The sequence below is a fragment of the Ipomoea nil genome, unplaced genomic scaffold, assembly GCF_001879475.1.
Source record: "Ipomoea nil cultivar Tokyo-kokei standard unplaced genomic scaffold, Asagao_1.1 scaffold0706, whole genome shotgun sequence".
Taxonomy (NCBI): Eukaryota; Viridiplantae; Streptophyta; class Magnoliopsida; order Solanales; family Convolvulaceae; genus Ipomoea; species Ipomoea nil.
In genome coordinates this window covers 1,913,317-1,934,087 of record NW_017617134.1, presented here as the reverse complement: position 1 = coordinate 1,934,087, position 20,771 = coordinate 1,913,317, and the positions used below count along the sequence as shown (strand labels likewise).

At 36.3% G+C, this 20,771-nt stretch overlaps 3 protein-coding genes across 4 annotated transcripts; 1 reads left to right on the top strand and 2 right to left on the bottom strand.

The window, feature by feature from the left end:
• Positions 1-1,056: 1,056 nt before the first annotated feature.
• Positions 1,057-3,912, bottom strand: LOC109176355 (inosine triphosphate pyrophosphatase). Of its 2 annotated transcripts, XR_002053370.1 has the most exons (9): positions 3,681-3,912; positions 3,478-3,542; positions 3,209-3,272; positions 3,082-3,091; positions 2,834-2,865; positions 2,634-2,746; positions 1,514-1,590; positions 1,241-1,426; positions 1,057-1,201 (listed from the first exon to the last, which is right to left on the bottom strand). XR_002053370.1 is itself a non-coding variant. In XM_019325797.1 (8 exons), the coding sequence occupies exons 1-8, from the start codon at positions 3,805-3,807 to the stop codon at positions 1,306-1,308; spliced, it is 609 nt and encodes a 202-aa protein (XP_019181342.1). In that variant the 5' UTR covers positions 3,808-3,912; the 3' UTR covers positions 1,057-1,305. The 2 variants fall into 2 exon arrangements, 1 of the variants encoding a protein (XP_019181342.1); XM_019325797.1 differs by having other exon boundaries at positions 1,057-1,426.
• Positions 3,913-4,710: 798 nt separating this feature from the next.
• On the bottom strand, positions 4,711-5,746 carry LOC109176415. Its single transcript, XM_019325846.1, has 4 exons — positions 5,510-5,746; positions 5,157-5,231; positions 4,926-5,061; positions 4,711-4,880 (listed from the first exon to the last, which is right to left on the bottom strand). Exons 1-4 carry the CDS (start codon positions 5,744-5,746, stop codon positions 4,711-4,713), a joined length of 618 nt encoding a protein of 205 aa, XP_019181391.1.
• Positions 5,747-8,274: 2,528 nt separating this feature from the next.
• Positions 8,275-12,372, top strand: LOC109176414. Its single transcript, XM_019325845.1, has 3 exons — positions 8,275-9,365; positions 9,490-10,923; positions 11,028-12,372. The coding sequence occupies exons 1-3, from the start codon at positions 8,275-8,277 to the stop codon at positions 12,370-12,372; spliced, it is 3,870 nt and encodes a 1,289-aa protein (XP_019181390.1).
• Positions 12,373-20,771: the final 8,399 nt, after the last annotated feature.

Sequence of the window (20,771 nt, the reverse complement as noted above, 5' to 3'; positions counted from 1 at the left end):
ACTTTAGCTTCGTTAGCTTTTACTCAGGAACATTCTATGTATTGGGATTCTATCCCTCCTGACGCTATTATAGCTTTCATCAATTAATACAATCGACAGATTGGTTTTTTCAAAAAAAAAAAAAATATGTCACACCAAGATAGCGTAAAAATTAAGAGTATAACATTACATTTATTATTTGATAAAATTAAAAATATATTATTTAGTCAATAGTTAAAACATTTAAAACCAAAATAGAAACGTAAAGTTTTGAAATAAAAAATGAAAATATTCTACTTGTACGTGCCCTTGTCCTTCTTCATTCATTTGATGGGGATTTTTTCTGCCTTTCACACACAAATCTATGCATTAATGCATACATCTCCCATTTCAAAGACAAGTAGCACCACTGCATATTATTATTGGCTTTAGATTTCAGACAGCCACAGGTAGTGTACAGGCAAGCTAAGGCAGTGGAATTTGCAATTTCCTTTTCTGGGGAATAATTAATTATGTCCACCACCTACATACAGATTGTTCATGCATCACACCAGATAGCTTCCTTTGTAAAAGAAAGAATAGCCATTCGTGGGGCAATCTCATCTCAATTCATCATATACTTAACTTGGTGACCACAAGATTCAAAATTCGTTTAAATTTTTACGAAATTGTTTATTAATCTTTTCAATTTGAGCTGATTAGCTTTGAACAATTTAAGCTCGTTTTAAAAGATAAGAAATAATATTTATGCCTTGAAGTGACGTTACTCAATTAGTTCTTTTTTATATTTGATTAGTAATTGATTTATAAAAAAAAAAAAAAAAATCAAGTAACCATTAAATATAAAGAGTTTTAATGTCTTTATATATATTCTTAGGGTGGTACCAAAATTAGAATATTCATGGTAAAAAAAGCATCAAAATATAATCTAAGAAGCATCAAATCTGAAGATGTTGTGGTACCATCAATTACATAAAAGGATTTTGTTAGCATAATAATTTTAAAAAAATAATAAAAGAAATTCTAATCAAAATTCTAGTTTGGTTCCATCAAATTGTGATGTCAAGTTCCTAACTGTTGTAAAATATGCGAAAGAATTTACTATATTTTGTTCACATGTATGCTACTAATTAAGCTAGATAGAGTAGAACTAAAATTCATGGTACCAAAAATAAATCTTCGTTACAAAATTCCCGGCCTCTACCCAATAGGCCAATACCTAATCCGAGGATGCTGTGGAACCAACTAGTGTCGTTGATCATTGTTGTACTACTACTAAAAGCATCTCCAATGGTTATAGTTTTTGAAGAGTTTTTGCATGTGTGACTAAGTAGATGCGTCTGTCTGGAAGGTATATCCAACATCAGCAAAGTGTGACTTCACTAGTGCAAGAGCCTTAGAGCGGTGAGAAATCTTGTTCTTTTCTTCCTTCGCCATCTCGGCATAACTGCACATACAACACACACTTTAATTGGTTGGACTACTTAACTCAACATCAAGAGTTTATGAGCATGATAAGAAGCGTTTGGTTTACGTCTGCTCATAGCCATCAGGCTCAAAGATAGGATCCCATCCAAAATCATTTGGTCCCCTCGCTGGAACAATCTTTCCCTGAAATTTTAAGCCATCAAATTAATATAAAACCAGCTTTTGATGATTCCCCGCCTCTAAAATGAGAAAATAATAAGAAGAGAAGCTAGATCTCAAGGAATAGTATGTGCCTAGTACAGTAGTACTCTAGCAGCACCATACATACACAAATACAATGTTAAGGATGACAATATTTCTTATTACGATGCAGAAACAGTGTATTTTACACTAGTAACATGTTTAGAGTCTTAGGAATGGCTCATAGACTGTATTTTATAGTAGCAAATCAGACTACCCAAAAGCAGGGAGAAATTAGAAATGATCCTCAATGTAGGTTTGCAAGTGTTCAATTTCCAGATATTTTAAGCAATTCATTTCGGTATGCACCTGTGACACCATAATCTCGTTGGCTAATAAGCCATGATTCAAGCTTCTTCCAATGAAAGCCCAAAATTTGTCCCTATGTCTCATGTATTTTATGCCACTAATGTTTCTTAAAGAAAGGATTCTACTGTGCATTTGGCAATGAAGTTGAGTAGAAATCCAAAAATGCTTTTCTAACTTGAGGATGGAGAAAGTTCAAAAGCACTTTGTAGCAAACATAAGGTCAAAACGACATAAAAAATATTTACTTAAGCAACATCTTTAGCGGAGGGCATTAACTCTTTAAGGTCATGCCAACAAGATACTCCCTCCGTCTCATTTTATGTGTTTGGTTCGGTTAACAAGACTTAATTGAAGTTAATTCAATTTTTCATAACATTAAGTTCAGTATTAGTATACAAAATTTATATATTTAGAAACTACATTAAAAGTACTATTAAACACACACAAAATGCTAAAGAAACTACATTAAAAGTACTATTCAATTCCTTGATTGCCTGGCTTCCACTTTTAGAACAGAAAAGACAATCCATTCTTTCATTTAGAAATTTAAATGATCAACCTATGAAAACAACAAGTGTAGTGCTAATCTTTGCTTCTCTGCTACATAACACTATTTAAAACAAATGTTAATTAAATGGATGTGTTTGGTTACAACTTACAAGAGCGAGGAGGCTTACCAAAGTTTTACCAATAAATGTAATCGGCTCCACATTAGGTCCAATAGCAAGAGAGAAGATACACATAGCATATGCCGATTTATCCTCATATGCCATTAACAAATTGTTGAGACCTAGAAAACGTAGAAACCTTTAAGTGATAGGAAGAAGGAGAAGACATTATACATAGTTTCCGTGCATGAAAGGTGATAACGTATTACCTTCATGTCCAGTTTTCTGCAAAAACCACTTGCTGGCCGATGCAATTTCCAATCCATTAACAACATCAGAAACCAAAGGTGAAAGTAATTTATGCCCAAAACAACAAACAAATCATTAGTAACTAGTTGGACTTCATAAGAATAAACACCCAACAGGGAATGAAATTAAAGAAGTGGAAAAACTGTAAGCTCATCAGAATAACGAAAGCAACACTTCCCCAGACAATCAGCACAAAGTTAAAACTTACATGTAAGGCCCTGCAAAAACAAAACGAAAGAATTTGAACATTCCATCATCAACCATTCACAAAGAGATATGTCAAAGCAGGTATAAATAAAACAAACAAGCATGAATGTGACATTTGATATAAGCACCTGGGAGACCCTTAAGCGCATTGAAACAAAGACAAGTATCCTCCACTAGCACAGGGCCCTTGACCTTCCAATTCAACAACAAAACCAACCAATGTATAATAACCACTTCAAAAAGAATACCAAAAATTGCAATGAAGATATATAATTTTTTTTTTCCATTTCTCCCTCTTCTTTTTGCCAAAAACAGAACATACATAGCCTTAAGCAAATGAAAACGCAATATCAATTCTGCATTACAGTTTTGTACACGGGTGGATCAAGCATTATACCTCTTTAGCAGCGATTCTAGCCTTCTCCTTGGAGATTTCTTCAGGCTCGCCTTGTAGCTCTGGTACTGTATTTCAATAAATATTAAAGAAAATAAAAATAAAATCCAGGAATATATAAATATGTGTGTTCGTGCGCGTGCGTATAGATAGATATACACATATGTAAGACTAGAAATGAAGAAGAGAGAATTTTGAGGACATACGGTCGAGTTTGAGGGACTGGAAAGGAATGGAGGTTCCAAGGATGGCTCGGACCTCCTCTAACTTCTTTGCGTTTCCGGTCACGAAAGTCACCGGTCTGGGAAGCACCACCGCCCTTGCCGCCGCCATAATCTCGGGAGTTGATACTGTAACGGAATTCGCGAACGGGAGATTCTGCTAAACCCTTGGGAAGAAATTAGGTGGCGTTTGCGGGCAAATTATGTCTCCTTTCATTTCATTTTGGTTCTTGGTCTAAAATAACATTTAGATTAGAGTTAATTATAGAAATAATTTTTTTTTGACTATAATTGTCTTGGTCATTGACTTTTTTTTGACTAATTAAGTCCTATCAATTTTAAAAATCTTAACCAATATACTAATTTAGTCATTTGTTTATTTTGTCGTTAGACAATTCATTAACTCATGATTAAATTGATAATTTTACTATAGTTAAGGGACCATTTCGATCATTACAAGCACCATTTTTTTGAAAATTTAATTACTAAAATAATCCCTTGACTATAACGAAATTACTAATTTTGTCCTGAATTAACGAACGTCTAATGACAAAACAAACGGATGATCAAATTGATTATGATTTTTAAAATTGAGGGACTTAATTGGTTAAAAAATAGTCAAGGACTAAATTAGTAATTTCGTTATAGTCAAGTGACATTTTGATAATTAATTCTTCAAATTAAGTATTTTGCACTTGACGTATTTTGTACACGCAGACCATGCAGTTAACTGTTTTAGTATCTATTGAAAGCACATAACATGTTAACTATAGACACGTAAATTGTTAACAACATGTATAAAATATGTTAACTACATTTATGTGTAGAGTTAATCAACGATTTGGTCCCTCAATTATTGCCAAACTGTGAATGTTGTCCTTTAATTCCTTAATCATCGATTTAGTCCCCGAAAATAACTGTTTTTAGTCATTTTAGTCCCTCCGTCCGTTTTCCGGCTACACTCCGGTTAGACCTCTGATTTACCAGGGTCATTTTTGTCATTTCATTTGTTTATTCACTCCAAGGAATATTTCTCCGGCGGTTCTAGCATGCTACCAAGTATTCGGCACTCGATTCCTCCGGCGGAAAAGCTGGAAGCGGAGCCCGCGCTGATGGAAGCCGTGGGTTCGTGGACGGTCTCCGGCGTGAACAGGTCATCTCCGAACCCCGGCTCCGGCATCACCACTGCAAAAAAAAAAAAAAAAAAAAAAAGTAAAGATTTAACCTTGCAGGAGATGGAGCAGAAGAGGAACGATTCTTGAACGGCTCTGTCATAGATAATGCAAAGCTTTGCATAGCCTCTGCAAGGCCTTGTGATCGGTCTTTCATTCAGAAACACAACTTTCTCACTATTACTAATATAAGACTGCAAAATCACACGAAAAAAGGAAGCCTAAACACAACAAACAAAAATCCCAAGTCTCAAACGTTGTTAAAATCAAGAAATGAATGGATACATACTTGAACAGAAACACAGTCCAGCAATTTCTCAGCATCCTTCAACCTCAAAACATCATGGTAGATATACCTTGTTACCTATCACAAGAACCCACAAATTCATAATCTATAATCGATCATCCACACAGTAAAATGTGATATCTTTATATATAAACCCGCAAGAGACGATGGGAGCGGTGAGGGGTCAAGCAATGGGGGCAAATGGCAACGCAACAGTCCAAGCAAAAGATATTATTTTCCTTCTTTCTGACAATATTGTCTTTTTTTTTTTGTGATTCCATGGAAGAGAAAGATTCCATGGAAGAGAAAGATGTCGAACTCAAAGTGTGGGTTAAGCAAGTACGAAGTGAATAAACAAATGACTTCTTCTCCGACGGCGGCACGACATCGGGCGAGACTTTTTCTCCGACGACGGTGGCATTAACGTGGTACACTCTCATGCTCATCATCTTCTTGGATGGGTTTTTGGTAGCTGGATGGATGATCTTCTTGTTCTTCTTCTTGTCCAGGACAGAAGTCGCCGGGATCAAGAAGTAGATACTGCCTCTCTTGAGCTCAGACTCCGGCGAGAGGATCATGATCCGGCGAACCATGCCTTGAGAGCTGCTGGGCTTACTCAAAACGTGGTTTGGGTTGTTGTTGAGAACCTCGCCGGCGGTGATGGGATGCGCAATTTCCTCAACTTGCCCGTTCAAGTGCACTATACGGATCAAGTCTAAGGCTCCGCAAGGAATAACACAAGCCAAACAACACCTTAGACTGTTGAAATGACAAAAATGACCCTGGTAAATCGGAGGTCTAACCGGAGTGTAGCCGGAAAACGGACGGAGGGACTAAAATGACTAAAAACAGTTATTTTCGGGGACTAAATCGATGATTAAGGAATTAAAGGACAACATTCACAGTTTGGCAATAATTGAGGGACCAAATCGTTGATTAACTCTTTATGTGTATTTAGTTACTACGAAATATTTTATGTATTTATAGTTAACATATTATATGGCTTCAACTTATTTACAGGCACAAACCATTAGCTTCATGTACAAAATATATTACATGCATACACATAAGTTTTGGATCAGGATCAATGATACAAGATGGACCATGCTCCATGGTATAACAATTGGGTATTTGGGCCATCACAATCCATTTTGAAGTTTTCAATTTTTATTTAGTGACGAGGAAAACTGAATTGTTGTATTGGTCATTGTTGAGGGTATGCAGTAGTAAATTAGTCTCAGATATTCATAGTTGATCAGCTCAAAATTGAGAGAACTAAGAACATCACCATTAGTTGGTTTTTTCTTAGTTTTTTTAGAATAAAAAATCAATGGTGGCATGGTGGGTTCTTATCTAATGCGGGAATAGGTTTTTTGCTATGTTTTTTATCTTGTAAATCAAGTTTTTTGGTGGAGTTCACTTTTTGGGAGAAGGGAAAAATTTATTACATAAAGTTGTGGTGTGCAACAACTGTTGCGCCCAATAGGTGCGTGCAGTGCACACTCCAATTGAGTATGGAGATTAAATGTCTAATAATAATTTTTTTTCTCTCTAGGAACTTCCTTTTTTCTTCTTCTCTGCTTTGGTAAGTTGCCGTTGAAGGCGAACCTTCCATGGAGGTTGCGGCCGGAGTGCCGTCGCTAGCTCCCCCACCGGCGGTGGAGGGGGGAGAGGGAAGGGGTTCACCAGCGAGAAAGCGAGTGAGGGTCCTGAAACGGTCTTTTGCTGAGGCGGTAACGGCATCTTCCACTCTGGATAACGATAATATGGAGGAACAAACCGACGAGGACTGGTTGGAGGACTCCCTTCCAAGGGAACCGGAGAAGGTTAAAAACATCATCTTCGAAGGAGTCCCAGTCGTGAGGCTATCCAAAGAGCTCCGCGCGGACTTAGAAAAACCTTGGCGCAAGTCCCTTATCCTCAGGTTCTTAGGCAAACCACCAGCTTTCATGGTGGTGCAACAGCGGCTGATCCGCTTGTGGAACCTATCCGGTAAGGTGGAGATACTTGATCTGGGTATGGGGCACTATATTGCTAGATTTGGGCTGGAAATCGACTACAAACATGTGCTTCTAGATGGGCCGTGGAAGATCTTCGATTGCTACGTCATTCCGCAAAGATAGCGACCAAACTACGACCCCCAAACTGCCACTCTTGAAAAGATGGCGGTGTGGGTGCGTTTACCAGGGCTCCCCGTGGAACTTTTCCGGGAGGATGCGTTAAGAGAAATCTTGGAACCTGTTGGTACTCTTCTTAAGGTGGACAAAACGACGACAGATGTTGATAAGGTGAGGTTTGCTAGGGCGGCTATAGAAGTCAATCTCCGCAAACCGCTTGCATCGATGGTGGCCGTGGATGATTGGCTCCAGAAGGTTGCTTACGAGGGTCTCCATACGATCTGCTTTGGGTGTGGTGCAGTTGGTCATGTGTCGGCCTCTTGTTCTAAAGATCACTCGCTGAACACTACTCCAACTGAATCACCTCCGGCTACGGAGATGAACGTCGATGAGGAGAGGCCTTCGGCGGATCCCATAATTGTCCAAGTGCCAGAAAAATATGGCTCCTGGATGATAGTCAGCAACAAGAATGCAAAAGCCAAAGAGGTGGGGAGAAACAAGGGCTCCAAGCCGACAGGGAAGTCTCAAGTGGAGAAAACCAACGCTGGGAAGGGGAAGCAACCGTCCATGGCAGGCGAGAAAGCTCAGAAGGATAATACAGTCTCCATCAATCCCACTGTCGGTACCCCATCTCCCTCTTTTATTGATACTAACATGTTTACAGCCTTGCAGGATGAAAGTACCTTGCATGAAACCCCTGTGCGGGTGGAAGAAGAGGTCAGAAATATCAAGAAGAATTCGAAAAAGAAACAGAAAGGAAAAGCTGCCCCGAAATCCAAACATACCACGCTAGCTAATCAGAACACTGGTCCTGATAAGGCGGCGAAAAACCGACCGCCGGCTGACAGTGCATAAGGCAGTGGAGGGGAGACTTTCATTTTTGGCTCTATACCAGTTTTTGGCTCGACAAGCCAGGCTGCCGTTGTCCACAATTCGGACCAGGTTACAGGAAATACGCGTGAGGGAGGCGGTGGCCTAACTCCCTCGCCTCCCGTTGGTTCATCATGATTGTCATTGCTTGGAACTGTCGGGGTGTTGGGAACCGGGAGACTATCCGCCATGCTAAACTCCTCCTAACTAAGAAGGACGTGGGGGCTATTTGTTTCCTGGAAACCAAGACCAATAAGGCCGACAATCTTCTCAAAGCGATGAGTAATTCTGGTTTTGATAATTTCTTTTCTGTTAACACCCTTGGTTTTGCAGGGGGTCTTCTTCTGGTTTGGAATAAGAACAGGCTTGACCTGGAGGTGGTTAGAAGCAATTCACAAGTCATTCACTGCAACGTGAAGGGGACCGGGGTCTCGCATCTCCATCTCTCTTTTGCTTATGTTAGACCAAATCCTCAAGCTAAAGAGTTGTTCTGGAATGAGTGCAAGAGCTTTGGGAGTGCCATTGTGGGGCCCTGGATTATGCTCGGAGACTTCAAGGACATAGCATCCCCTAATGACCATTGGGGAAATGATCATGTCAATATGAATAACGTTACTAGATTCTGCAAAGCCTATGAGGACTGTGGTCTTATGGAGGTCAGCTCTACAGGGCCAAAATTCACTTGGCTTAGGCAAATCGGTGGAAGGACGGTCACAAGAAGAAAGTTAGACAGGGCATTTTGGAACTTGGAAGCGCAAAACGCCTTCCCTGAAGCCAAGGCTTACGTTCTTACTAGAACTCACTCCGATCATCATCCTATCTCCTTCACTAGTATGGCCGGTTCGGCTCCTAATAGGAATGAGAGACCCTTCCGGTTTGAAGCGGCCTGGCTCACCCATAACGACTACAAAGACGTCTGGAAAGTTGCTTGGGCCGAAAAAATGGGGGATGTAATAGGGGCTATCAACGAAGTGATTACTCAGAGTAAAAAGTGGAATGTGGAGGTCTTCGGGAACATCTTTAAGAGAAAGAATCTCCTCCAAAATCGCATTCAAGGTATTCAAGCATCACCTTGGTATAATACTGCCCGTGGTCTCCAAGTCCTTGAAAGGAAGCTCATAAAAGAGCTTAGTGTGACCCTGGCACAGGAAGAACTGCTTTGGTTTCAGAAATCAAGAAGGGCCTGGATTGAAGATGGTGACAAAAACACCAACTTTTATCACAAGTCCACTGTGATCAGAAGAAATAGAGGGAGAGTCAGAGCTCTCAAAATCAATGGTGAGTGGAACTTCGATCCTGTGATTCTTAAAGAGCATGTCATTAATTTTTTTTTCAAATTTATTCTGCAGGGATAACCAAGTTGAGCGGAATAATCCCGATCGCCACCATGGCTATAGCCTAAACCCAACAGAAGCCGATTGTTTGACCCGCACAGCCGACACTCAAGAAGTCAGAAAAGCGGTGTTTGGTATGAAAAGGATGGGAAACCCGGGGCCCGATGGCATTCAGGCTGCTTTCTACCAAGATTTCTGGGACATAGTAAGCAATCCCATCACCGATCTTGTCAATCAAGCCTTGACCACAGGTAGGGTCCCGGTTGGTATTCTTGAATCGTTTGTCACCCTCATTCCCAAAAAAGACAATACGGAGAGTGCTGCGGACTTTAGACCTATTACCCTTCTTAATGTGGTTTTCAAGATTATTACCAAAGTTGTTGTTAACAGATTGAGGCCGCTCATGGATAAGCTTGTGGGTCCCCATCAAAACAGCTTTCTTCCAGGGAGATCCACGTTAGACAACATTGTCTTGACACAGGAGATCATGCATAGCATGAGAAATAAGAAAGGTAAAAAAGGGTCACTGGTGATGAAAGTGGACCTCCACAAAGCTTATGATAGCATCGATTGGGGCTTCCTTGAACATACTCTACAGGATTTTGGGTTCCCGAGACAGCTTATTAGTCTCGTCCTTTTTTCTCTCAAAGAAAGTACGATAGGGATTCTATGGAATGGGGGTAAGCTGCCAAATTACACACCGGGGAGAGGCCTGAGGCAAGGAAATCCACTAGCTTCGTACCTTTTCATCTTGGCTATGGAGAAACTTTCAATGAACATTCATGTGGAAACTAGAGACAAGAATTGGAAACCAGTCACCCTAAACAGAGGAGGTACATGTGTTTCTCATATTTTCTTTGCAGATGACCTGATGTTGTTCGGAGAGGCCACCGAAGCGCAAACTAAGGTCATCATCGATTGCTTGGGGAAGTTCTCCCGGAGGTCAGGTCTACATGTTAATTTGGGTAAGTCTCTCATCTACTGTTCCCCCAACACCCCTAACAGGACTAAACGTTTAGTGCGGTCCTTGTCCAACATCCCGGTCACTCTTGGTAAGTACCTGGGGATCCCCATTCTTCAAAAGAGAGTCTCTAGAAGACACTTCTCCTATATCCTTGACAACATGCGCAAAAAGTTAGCAAATTGGAAAACTGGCTTTTTAAGCTTGGCAGGTAGAAGAATTCTGGTCCAGTCGGCGTTAGCTACTATCCCCGTGTATACCATGCAAACCATGGCGCTTCCAACAGGTACGTGTAATGATATTGACAAAATTTGCAGGGACTTTCTTTGGGGATCAACCGATACGACTAGAAAAATCCACGCTGTCAATTGGAACGAGGTGTGCTCCCCCCGTGATCTAGGGGGTCTGGGTCTCCGCATGGCGAAAGATTTTAATCTGGCTCTCCTGGTCAAGCTTGCGTGGCAAACTATGAACAATCCGGAGAAATTGTGGGTTATTGCCTTAAGAAATAAATATCTTCAGGCGGACAATCTTTTCACAACAACCGCCCCCGCTAAAGCCTCTTGGACGTGGAAGAGCATTCTCAAGGAAGATCAGTCATTGAAGCTGGGGCCCGGTGGAGAGTGGGAAATGGAGAATCCCTTCACTTTCTGTCTGACTGGTGGATCAACGACAAACCACTTGGGCTTGATGATAATCTTAACATCCCGGATACATTCGCTAATGCTTTGGTGAGTGACTTCATTAAATCTGACCGGAGCTGGGATGTTACTGCTTTGAGAGAGGCCCTACCGGAAGATATCATTAACAAGATTCGCACAATTCCCATCCCTATTGATGGCAACACCACAGATAGGCTCGTCTTGTCAGACCGCACCTCAGGTACGTTCACGGTAAGCTCGGCCTATAATTCTCTCGTAGGTACCCCTAATGATGAAGAGAACTGGGCGTGGATTTGGAAACTCAAGGTGGTGGAGAAAGTGAAGACTTTCGTGTGGCTCCTTCTCAAGGACAAACTGCTGACGAATTTGGAGAGAATGAAACGCCATATGACAACAGACAGCAGCTGTGCAAGCTGTGGCTTTGGCGAAGAGTCAACCTCGCACCTGCTTCGAGATTGCCCACTGGCGGAGGAATGCTGGGATTTAGCTAAAGATGGAGGAGGGACTGGGCTGGTGCGCTACTCTCCCATCAGTACGTGGATCAAGGAAAACAGTCAAAGCAACAAAGTTTTACAAGATGGAACAGTCTGGAGCTCTACGTTTGTTTACATCCTTTGGCTCCTTTGGAAAGCAAGGAACAATCTCATTTTCAACCAAAAAAGAGACACTGTCGTGCAGATTGTTGGAACAGCACGCAGCATGGCCTTGGAGGCACGTTGTTATATAGTAAACAATAAAGGATCAGTACATGGCCAACACAAATGGGTCAGCTGGTCGAATCCCCAACCGGGGTGGGTTAAACTCAACACGGACGGTGCGATGAAAAGCAATACCGGGATGGCTAGTGCCGACGAGCTCATTCGTGATGACCATGGACGTTGGGTTAAGGGTTTTGTGACTAAAGTCGGCCTTACTGATAGCTTCTCGGCGGAACTGTGGGGCCTAAGGGAGGGTCTACAGCTCTGCTTAGAAGAAGGTCTGGATAGGGTATGGGTGGAGTTGGACTCAGCAGCGGTTGTGGCCATTCTCAATGGCGGGTTCAAACAGAGGGACGCGTTGGACACTCTCATCTCAGATTGTTTGCATCTTCTTGATAGAATTCCAAATCACCGGGTATCCCACATTGAAAGGGAGGGGAACAAATGTGCTGATTGGCTGGCTAACTTAGGCCAGGAGGTCGACTGGGGGACGACAATCCTCGAAGACGCCCCAACGGAGCTAACTACGCTTCTCCATTATGATGCTTGTAACACGCCTCATCTTTGGATTAGGTAATGCTCCACTGTAGGGGCATCAATCTCACAAAAAAAAAAAAAAAAAAAAAACGGATGATCAAATTGGTTATGATTTTTAAAATTGAGGGACTTAATTGGTTAAAAAATAGTCAAGGACTAAATTAGTAATTTCGTTATAGTCAAGTGACATTTTGATAATTAATTCTTCAAATTAAGTATTTTGCAGTTGACGTATTTTGTACACGCAGACCATGCAGTTAACTGTTTTAGTATCTATTGAAAGCACATAACATGTTAACTATAGACACGTAAATTGTTAACAACATGTATAAAATATGTTAACTACATTTATGTGTATTTAGTTACTACAAAATATTTTATGTATTTATAGTTAACATATTATATGGCTTCAACTTATTTACAGGCACAAACCATTAGCTTCATGTACAAAATATATTACATGCATACACATAAGTTTTGGATCAGGATCAATGATACAAGATGGACCATGCTCCATGGTATAACAATTGGGTATTTGGGCCATCACAATCCATTTTGAAGTTTTCAATTTTTATTTAGTGACGAGGAAAACTGAATTGTTGTATTGGTCATTGTTGAGGGTATGCAGTAGTAAATTAGTCTCAGATATTCATAGTTGATCAGCTCAAAATTGAGAGAACTAAGAACATCACCATTAGTTGGTTTTTGCTTAGTTTTTTTAGAATAAAAAATCAATGGTGGCATGGTGGGTTCTTATCTAATGCGGGAATAGGTTTTTTGCTATGTTTTTTTATATTGTAAATCAAGTTTTTTGGTGGAGTTCACTTTTTGGGAGAAGGGAAAAATTTATTACATAGAGTTGTGGTGTGCAACAACTGTTGCGCCCAATAGGTGCGTGCAGTGCACACTCCAATTGAGTATGGAGATTAAAGCTAATTCTTGTGAGAAAATCAATTGTTTTGGTTGGTTTGGACATAAAAAGACTCTTTTGCCCTTACTTTTCACGACGCAGCCGGTGGATTTAACAGAATGACTCTTGCAGGTCGAAATTCAAAACTCGAAGGAACACGGATAGTTGATTTGAAAATTTAGGACTAAATGTGACGAAATCGCCAAACTCGAGGACTTTTGATGGTATTAACTCTTTTATTTATGGTTCACACAAATATATATACTATGGTCTATGGTTTATGGAATAATGATTGCTACTTAAGTCTTGAACCTCTGGCCTTTCACTTAAATTATCACTACTAAAACTAACTATGCTAAGGATACATATTAAATAGTTTTATATAATTATATATGAGTTAATACCCAAAATTGTCCTCGACTATAGTGGTTTTTCTCAATTTCGTCCTAAACGACTTTGGTGACCCAATATAGTCCCAGACTTTTGTGTTTCGCTCAATTTAATCCTCCGTTTGTTATTCCGTCAAATTGGTGTTAAATAAAAGAACAATTCAATAATATCAATATTGACCTCTCTTTACTTTCAACCTGCGAAGTGAGAAATCTCTCTTTCTTACATGAATTACACCCAGAGTTACTCTCAGACCTACGAATTAAATTTTATATTCGCAGCTTTAGAAGTGATTCTGGGAGTAATTCGTAAAAAAAAAGAGGGATTTCGCACTTCACATGTCTATGAATAAAGAGATGCCAATATTAAAATTACTGAATTGTCTATTTATTTAACAACAAATGGACGGAATAACAAATGGGGGACTAAATTGAGCAAAAACACAAAAGTCTGGGACGAAATTGAGTAAAAACACAAAACTTTGGGACTACATTAAGTCATCAAAGTCGTTTATGACAAAATTGAGAAAAACCACTATAGTCGAAGACAATTTTGGGTATTAACTCAATTATATATTTATATACATCATTCATAAGCATTGTATATATTATTTATTTATTATATATATTACAAGTATTAATTAATACAATTAATTTTATCATTAATATGTCGTCAAAAAATATAAATATTAATATAAAATTTATTTATTATATAAATTATATGAAGTTATAAACTTTATAACTTAAAAATATTATAATTATGGAATAAAAAATATTACATGTAACTATATTAGTATTAAATATAAATTAAATAAATTATAATTATATATTAAAAGTTAAAATCTAATTTTATGTGTGTGTGTATGTGTTACTCTGCGCGCGCGCGCGCGCACACACACACACACACACATATATATATATGGTATTTGTTCAAAAAATTTAATGTGGTTGATTGGAAATGGACAAATGGTCTTAATTGTTAACTTAGAGGTTAGGGGTTTGATTTTTAAGTTACACAATAAAAGAAGTTTTAATAAGATTAAAAAAAATTAAAACAGGCTAATAGACTGGCTCGTTTAACGTGTCAGCCCGTCTTACACGGGTTGGTTGAGAAATTCAAACCCGTGTAAAAACGAGTCGACCCGGCCCAGTTCATTTCTAATTGAATCCGAGATAGGACCAGCCCGTATGGACCGGACTCGCCTATTTTGACAATTCTATTGATGAGGTTATAAATCAATCCGAAATATGAATTTAATTTGGACCAAATCCGAAAGCATTAAATTAGAGTAGAAAGAAGAGCAATAGTTATGCTGTGCAACCGAATGTACCATGCGCATGGTGCATACGATGCAAAACGACGTCGTTTTGACTAAAAACGCGTGTCCCACTTTAAAAAAAAATAATAATAATTCAGGTTCGATTCTCGGCAATAGCATTATTGTGGATATATAGTTATGAATTTCTGGATATATAGTTATAAATTTGTGGATATATAGTTATGAATTTATGGATATTTAGTTCATTCATTGTGGATATTTAGTTCATTCATTGTAGATATTTACTTCATTCATTCACTGTGGATATATAGTTATGAATTTATGGATATATAGTTATGAATTTCTGGATATATAGTTATGAATTTATGGATATTTAGTTCATTCATTGTGGATATTTAGTTCAATCATTGTGGATATTTAATTCATTCATTGTGGATATTTAGTTTATTCATTGTGGATTTTTACTTCATTCATTCACTGTGGATATATAGTTATGAATTTCTGGATATATAGTTATGAATTTCTGGATATATAAAAATGCTATTGCCGAGAATCGAACTTGATTTCTTCTTTAAGTGGGACGCGCGTTTTTTTTTAACCAAAACGGCGCCGTTTTGCAACCGTATGCACCTTGCAAGGTGCATTCGGTTGCACAGCATAATTTGCGAAAGAAGAGTTGATCAGTTGAATACACCATGAAATTACAAGCCCAAGAATGACTCCACTCGGCCAAATAGTAGCCCACATGCAATATATTGGGCACATGTTATAAGCAGATTATAGTATTATACTAAAGCTAAAGCATATAAGAGAGTCGCATGCAAGTAGGAAACAAGCCCACAACTTTAGTGACACCAGTTATACTATGGGTTTTTTGGGGGATGGCCTTTTATATAGTGAAAAATAGGTAATGTACATGCTAATCAGGATCGAACTATATGGTAATTTGATATTTAAAGTAGAGTGGGCTAATTAATGGGATTAGAATGTGATTTAGGAAATGGGTTGATAATTAGGGAGTTGGAGATGATTTAGGTTGACATTTGATTATTCTTCCATAATTGCGCAATTGTCATTTAATTCTTTCTTCTACCGTCAAAGCTGATTGGTCAATATATTTGTCACGTTGATTTTTTTATCCAAATAAAAATAATAATATGTGTAAATATTAATAAGCAATTGGTGTCATCGTAATGACATACAGTATTACTATAATGAACCTATAATATTATAATAATCAACCATAATCAATTGTACTTTGTACTGAACCCCAATATTATAAAAATTAACCATGGTCCATGATATAGTTTACCTTTAAGTGACTACATACCACCTTAATGTTCTTTTATTGTTGTTGGTATTTTTCTCTTTTTAGTGTCATTGTCAAGTAATTCATTGGATTTCCAACTTCAAGAACTCCGATGTTATACATACATTTTTTTATTGCGCACGAGGAGTTCCTTCACTGTTGTTGGTGAGACTCAATCTTGAATTATTATTTTTAAATTTTACCCTTGTGACCAACTGAGCTGCCCATGCACCCTTCATTGGTTTTGTTGTGGAGTAGGATAGTTGTATTTAGAATTCTAAGACACACGCCAAATTTAGTGATAATGGAAGAAAAGAATGAAAGGAAAAGACAGAATTGGTCCAGCTAGCCAGTCCTCAATGTCTTTTGGAGGGCTAACATAATAACATGATGATTTGAGTGCTAAGAAAACACTTTAATGTTTCATTGTTTCTATCAAGTCATGTGTATATATATGTTTGACATATATATAGGGGTGGATTACTTGGAGTATATTCCACGCTGCTCAAACAAGCCTGCATGTGTCAGTTGATAGGCCTACATTTTTTATGATTTGCAAATGTAACAAATTAATGACCCCAAAACTTTGGTGAGTTGTCAACTCGACTCGAATTACACCATGAATTATTAAATGTGAGACCTAATAGTAAGATGATGTTGGCCTGATTTAGACTTAATGATGTATAAATTCATCCAATTTGAGACATGCATTAATTGGGGCAATACAATATATTGGGAATTGACTAATGACTATGCCAAAAGTAGAGGACTAGCTAGCTATCTGAGGAAGGGATGGAACTCAACTTAACTATCCAAAGTGACTTATCATCATGATCAATCAAAGTGCTTATCCTTATCATTTATCCTATCAAAATCTCATTGCATTATTCAACAACATATTCCACAATAATCCTTAGATGGAATATTAATAATGTTGTTAATGGATTTAATTAATTCGGGTAGCCCAAATTAACAAACCCGATAATTAAAGGACAATCGTTATGCTGTGAGCATGTGCCCACCTTGCATGGTGCGCACGAATCTATATCCATAATTTTTATACTGTAGATCCATAATTTTTATATTGTAGATTCATAATTTCTAGACTCTCGGTGAGCTAAAATTTATACTTTAGATTTATAATTTAAAAAATCGTATGATCCATAATTTAAATACAGTAGATCCATAATTTCTATACAGCAGATCCATAATTTCTATACTGCACTAATTTGTGAAAACATGGTTCAACAATTGGAATCTAAAATATAAATTTTAGCTCACCGAGATTCGAGAAATTATGGATATATAGTATAGAAATTATGGATATAGATTCGTGCGCACCATGCGCATGGTGAGCACGTGCTCACAACATAATTTGCCATTAAAGGATAGATAAGTTGATAAAAGATCATGACAAAAGACAAGAATGATATTGGAAAGACAAAGATATTGTATTTAGGAGCAATGTATTGTTATTACAATAGATTTAATGACCAAGTGATAATCTCCCAACCAAGACAATGGCTAGTGAATATATACTAAGTTGTCCCTTTAACCGCCTCGAAAATAGGGGAAGTGGTTGTAAACACTTTGACTATGCTCGGCCTTGTCGCTTGAATCCCATGGCCGAGGACGAGGCTTAGGCTGAGGCCGAGCACGGGATTCGACCTCGAGATTCGAGTCTAACCAGATCTGTCTTGCTCCGCTCCACCGAATCAGTTTGTTCCGGGTCCATCTCTAATATATCGATCATTATTAAATAGCTTTCAACAAATGTTTATCATTTTTATTCCACTTTACATATTAAACCTAGTACTATGAATTGATTGATAAATTTGTTAACCCCATGCCAAATCCATCTTGTGTTTTACACGACTAGAACTAGAATATCACCTCATTATCGTTGCTCTATAGCAACATTCTTCCCAAATATATATAGTAGCAATTAGATAGTTTATTTTAAATATAGTAGCAAGCATTTAATTCAAAATGCATGTAATAATCACATATATGGTAAATCTCAATTCCATCATGATATAATTTATGATCGAGCAAGCAACTTAGATTGAGCCTATCATCTTTAATATTAAGGGTTTGTTATCAACAATATTTTAAGAAAAATAATTTCTGAAAAATGAATCATCTTTTAATGTTTGATTGAGTATTTTTCGTTAATAACTAAACACTGACAAATTCATAAAATGACTTTAGAAATTATATTTGAGATTCTAAATAAACTCTAAGAGTAAGTTCTTCATTTTTTTTTATCAACCAACAAAAGGTAATAATAAAAGTAACCTTGTTCACAAGCTAAGGTAAATGAATATTTTAGACAAGAATTATTGTTGAAAAAATGGCATAAAATTAACATGTATATATGTAGCGCACTATTTTGAATTGTCATTTTGAGTAAGGTTCAAATACAGATTTGTTTCAAGTCATAATGAATTCAAGCTAGGGACTGAGCTAGAAAATTTCATGAGTGGAAGCGAAGTTTAAATAACATTAGAAATGTCAATTACAAAATATCAAACAGTCATAATAAGGTTAAAATACAAAATATATTATAAATTACAATAGAATGTTTTTGATATAATACACGATAGTTAGGGCCGGAGCCAAAAATATACTTGAGTGTGGAGACAATGTGAAAATATTTATGACAACATATGAAACATAATTAATTAGATAAAATAATTTGAATAATACTATATTCATAAATACGTTTTAATTTAATTTTTGTTAATTAGATCAACTTTAAGTTTTTCTAAATTAATTCGAATACAATGAAGTATAATATAAATTTTTTTTTTGAAAAAATATAAACTTGTATATTACATTAATTGAATGATTTATAAAAAATAGACTAAAATAATATTTAATTTCAATATAAAAGTAGACTAAAAAAATATTTATCTTGGAAAGGAATGAAAGAGATAAAATAAACTAGCTAAGTGAAGATAAGAAAAATGTTGTTAATGAGATTTGAAGCTATGACCATACACTTTCTTAACATAAAAAAGCATAAAGATCAATCAACTGAACTACTCAAACTATTAACAATTTAAACATAAATATTTGTTTTATATAACATCTAATATTATGTATGTATATATATACATACATATCTACTATACTAATAAGAGCTCAAGAGAGTTAGGCCTATAATGGGTAGAAAAAATGGCCGTCAAATTTTTTAATCAAATGAATGGCTCAGATTGATTAGATTTTAATTTTTCCTTAAGATTTCATAATTTATCCTTAATGAATATGATTATCCGTTAACTTTTCCGTTAAATATTATCTTTTCCGTTAATTTCTGTTAGTTCGCCGTTAACTTACTCATTGATTTCAATAAGAAAGGTCTAAGGTTTGAACCACATCCCAATCAAAGTTGGCATAATTAGTACTTTATTTTACTTTTATTAAATTAAAATAATAATTTAGTAGTTACAACAAAAAATAATAAATATGCATTTCTTTAATTTAGAATTATGTGTCTACAATGTCTTTATTCAAAAAAAAGTATTCATTATTGATAAATTAAATAAGAGAAATAATTTCATTAGTTATATTGTATTTATTTTTCTCCAATATAAAAATTCTTTACATTCAAATTCATCAATTGATTATATTCGCTACATTGTTCCTACAATGTCTTTATTAAAAAAAATTATTCATTATCAATAAATTAATTAAGAGAAATAACTTTATTAATTATATTATCTTTATATTTCTCCAATGTAAAAATTCTTTACATTCAAATTCATCAATTGATTATATTCACTACATTGTCTATTATCTTTATTGTGCACTATTTTTTAATTAATTATCAAAGTTATAATACAAAATAATGCTATATATTTATTTACCAAATTTTTTATTAATAACATGAAAAAATTAAAAAAATATATAATTAATAAAATCAATCATATTAACTACTTGATGGGGTTTGTTGACAAAGAGAGTATTCAAATCACATAACAAATTGAAGTGAGGACTACTTCACAATGTCCTTGTTTGACAATCAGCAGTTAGTGGTTAGTGTTAGCATATTATATTAGCGAATTTGACCAGCGAATTATATCAACGGTTGGTAAAATGATATTTGAAAAAATTAGCTGTTTAGATTAACATGTAAAATGACCTAAGGTATAATAATAATAATAATAACAATAATAATAATAATAAGAATAATAGTAATAATAATAATAATAATAATAATAATAATAATAATAATAATAATAATAATAATAATAATTGTTTTTAAAAAATAAAAAATAAAAATAAAAATATAATTAAGCCAATTATATTAACTACTTAGGGATTTATTGCTTAAAAGAGTATTCAAACCACACAACAAATTGAAGTGGAAAACAATCTCGCAATATCCATGTTTGGCATGAGTAGTTAGCTCTTCAATATTAGTATATATTTAATATTTTATGCCCTAATTTTTATTTGCTCTCTCTTATGTCCCGTATTTGATTTCAACCATACCTATACAATTATTTTATTGACAATTATAATCAATCTTGACTATATTATCTT

Excerpts from the sequence above, each read along its gene's own strand:
- LOC109176415 (XM_019325846.1), bottom strand. The coding sequence starts at position 5,746 with ATGGTTCGCCGGATCATGATCCTCTCGCCGGAGTCTGAGCTCAAGAGA. Across the intron at positions 5,232-5,509 it reads CGTCGGAGAAGAAGTCATTT|GTAACAAGGTATATCTACCA; the intron begins GTTTATTCACTT and ends TTCTTGTGATAG. Across the intron at positions 4,881-4,925 it reads CCTCTTCTGCTCCATCTCCT|TGGTGATGCCGGAGCCGGGG; the intron begins GCAAGGTTAAAT and ends TTTTTTTTGCAG.
- LOC109176355 (XM_019325797.1), bottom strand. The coding sequence starts at position 3,807 with ATGGCGGCGGCAAGGGCGGTGGTGCTTCCCAGACCGGTGACTTTCGTG. Across the intron at positions 3,543-3,680 it reads CCAGTCCCTCAAACTCGACC|TACCAGAGCTACAAGGCGAG; the intron begins GTATGTCCTCAA and ends ATTGAAATACAG. Across the intron at positions 1,591-2,633 it reads CATTTATTGGTAAAACTTTG|GGAAAGATTGTTCCAGCGAG; the intron begins GTAAGCCTCCTC and ends TTAAAATTTCAG.
- LOC109176414 (XM_019325845.1), top strand. The coding sequence starts at position 8,275 with ATGATTGTCATTGCTTGGAACTGTCGGGGTGTTGGGAACCGGGAGACT. Across the intron at positions 9,366-9,489 it reads AACACCAACTTTTATCACAA|GGATAACCAAGTTGAGCGGA; the intron begins GTCCACTGTGAT and ends TTTATTCTGCAG. Across the intron at positions 10,924-11,027 it reads ATGAACAATCCGGAGAAATT|ATCAGTCATTGAAGCTGGGG; the intron begins GTGGGTTATTGC and ends TTCTCAAGGAAG.